We start from the raw sequence: 1,612 nt of genomic DNA on the forward strand, positions 1-1,612 counted from the left end.
TGATCCAGAAGTGAGAGTGGGGGGGCATGAGGATGAAGAGGATGACAGTGGCAATGCATTCCCGGGCAGGCCCAGCCCCCAGCTCCCCATCCCCAGGAAGCCCTCCGCTCTACCTTCATCCTTTCCAGAACTGTGAGCCCCTGCCTTGCCAATTTCCTCTTACACCTCTTCTCTATTTCCCGCCCCTGCCTCTGCATGAGGATGTGTCGTGCAGGCGGCCCATCTGGGGATCAGGGAATCCTACTGGGTATGCCAGCTTAATGAAATACTTGCAGTTTATTAAACACAGGCTTCCCTAAGCCCCGAGTGCCTGTGGGTATTTGAAAGCCCAAGGTAACCCCAAGCTACCACAAACGTAATTGTTACATGTGTCCATGCATTCCTGGTGCAACCTCAAACTCCAGCTCTTAAACGGCACACAAAATTAGCAACATAAAGTAACTCCTAGTCAGATGAGAGGGGGAAATGTGGGGAAACACTGAGAGAGGCTCCCAGAACCCCTCAGGGCCTCTAAAAGTATATGAAGTTCCTGTTACCTTGCATAGCTATGGATGCGGAGGGCACTCCCCTCACCCCTGGCGGTTCATGCTTGCAGAATAGGTTCATTATTACGCGGCAGGCCTGGCTTGTCAACCTTGCATGATGTAGCTTGACTATTTCAAGTCCCATTTCAGCTAAGGCTTGCTCCGGGGTGGCCGGCGGGGCTCGCAGAGCGCACTGTCCGGGGGCTTCCTCTGGAGCTGTATTTCTGGTGCTCCTCCAGGGCTGGGCTGGGGAGGGCTGTCGAGAAACCCCAGGTGACCCCGAGCCTGCTGCCCTGAACCTGAGGGAGCCTGCTCCTGGGGGATGATTTCCCATTCGTCGGTCTCCTCAGCCTGGAGCCTGTAAATCAGGGGCGAGGGGCTGAGTTGGAAGCAGCAGACAAAGGCCTCCAGGGAGGTGCCTCCCTCGATGTGGACCACCATCTGCATGCCAGAGAAGGCGACCCTGTTGACGGTGCTCAGGGGCACCTGCTCCAGGAACCTCAGCGTCAGCCCGTTGACCCACACGCAGCCCTTGCGGCTCAGAGCCTTCAAGTTGAAGGCCAGCCGGGCACTGCCCTTCTCCAGGTAGGGTTCCAGTGACAAGTGCTGGCGGGAGAGGCGAGGGAGCTGCAGCCGGAGGTGGGCATCCAGTCCCCGGCCCACCAGCAGTGGGCTGGTGTCGTGCTCTAGCTGCGGAGGGACATTGGCGAAGGTGGCAGGGCCTGGCGTGGGGTGGTGCAGGCTCACCCGCAGGACCGTGAGGGGCCTCTCCATGGACGATAGCCTAAGAAAGACGGAGCACAGACACACAGGCGTGGGTGGAGGCAGACACTCCTCTGTGATTCCCTGAGCCCGGACATTCTTGCCCACCTCAGGGGCTCCCAGCCACCTCTGGCCAAGCAGGGCCGGGCACTGAACGTCGATGCAGTCATTCTGCTCCAGCCAGGCTGCAGCCACGGCCAGAGCTGGTATGAAAGCTCAGGCCCGCTGCTTCTAGCCTCAGCTTCATCCCTAACACGCTCTGAGTGAGGCATGTTACTCAATCTCCAAATTTTAGTTCTCTCTTCTGTAACGTAGGTATGTTGATC

At 58.2% G+C, this 1,612-nt stretch overlaps 1 protein-coding gene across 1 annotated transcript; it reads right to left on the reverse strand.

The window, feature by feature from the left end:
- Window positions 1–674: 674 nt before the first annotated feature.
- On the reverse strand, window positions 675–1,298 carry TIFAB (TIFA inhibitor). The gene has a single exon (XM_007172265.3). It carries the CDS (start codon window positions 1,296–1,298, stop codon window positions 675–677), a length of 624 nt encoding a protein of 207 aa, XP_007172327.2.
- Between the last annotated feature and the right edge of the window lie 314 nt (window positions 1,299–1,612).

Source organism: Balaenoptera acutorostrata, chromosome 2 (assembly GCF_949987535.1).
Source record: "Balaenoptera acutorostrata chromosome 2, mBalAcu1.1, whole genome shotgun sequence".
NCBI classification, from domain to species: domain Eukaryota; kingdom Metazoa; phylum Chordata; class Mammalia; order Artiodactyla; family Balaenopteridae; genus Balaenoptera; species Balaenoptera acutorostrata.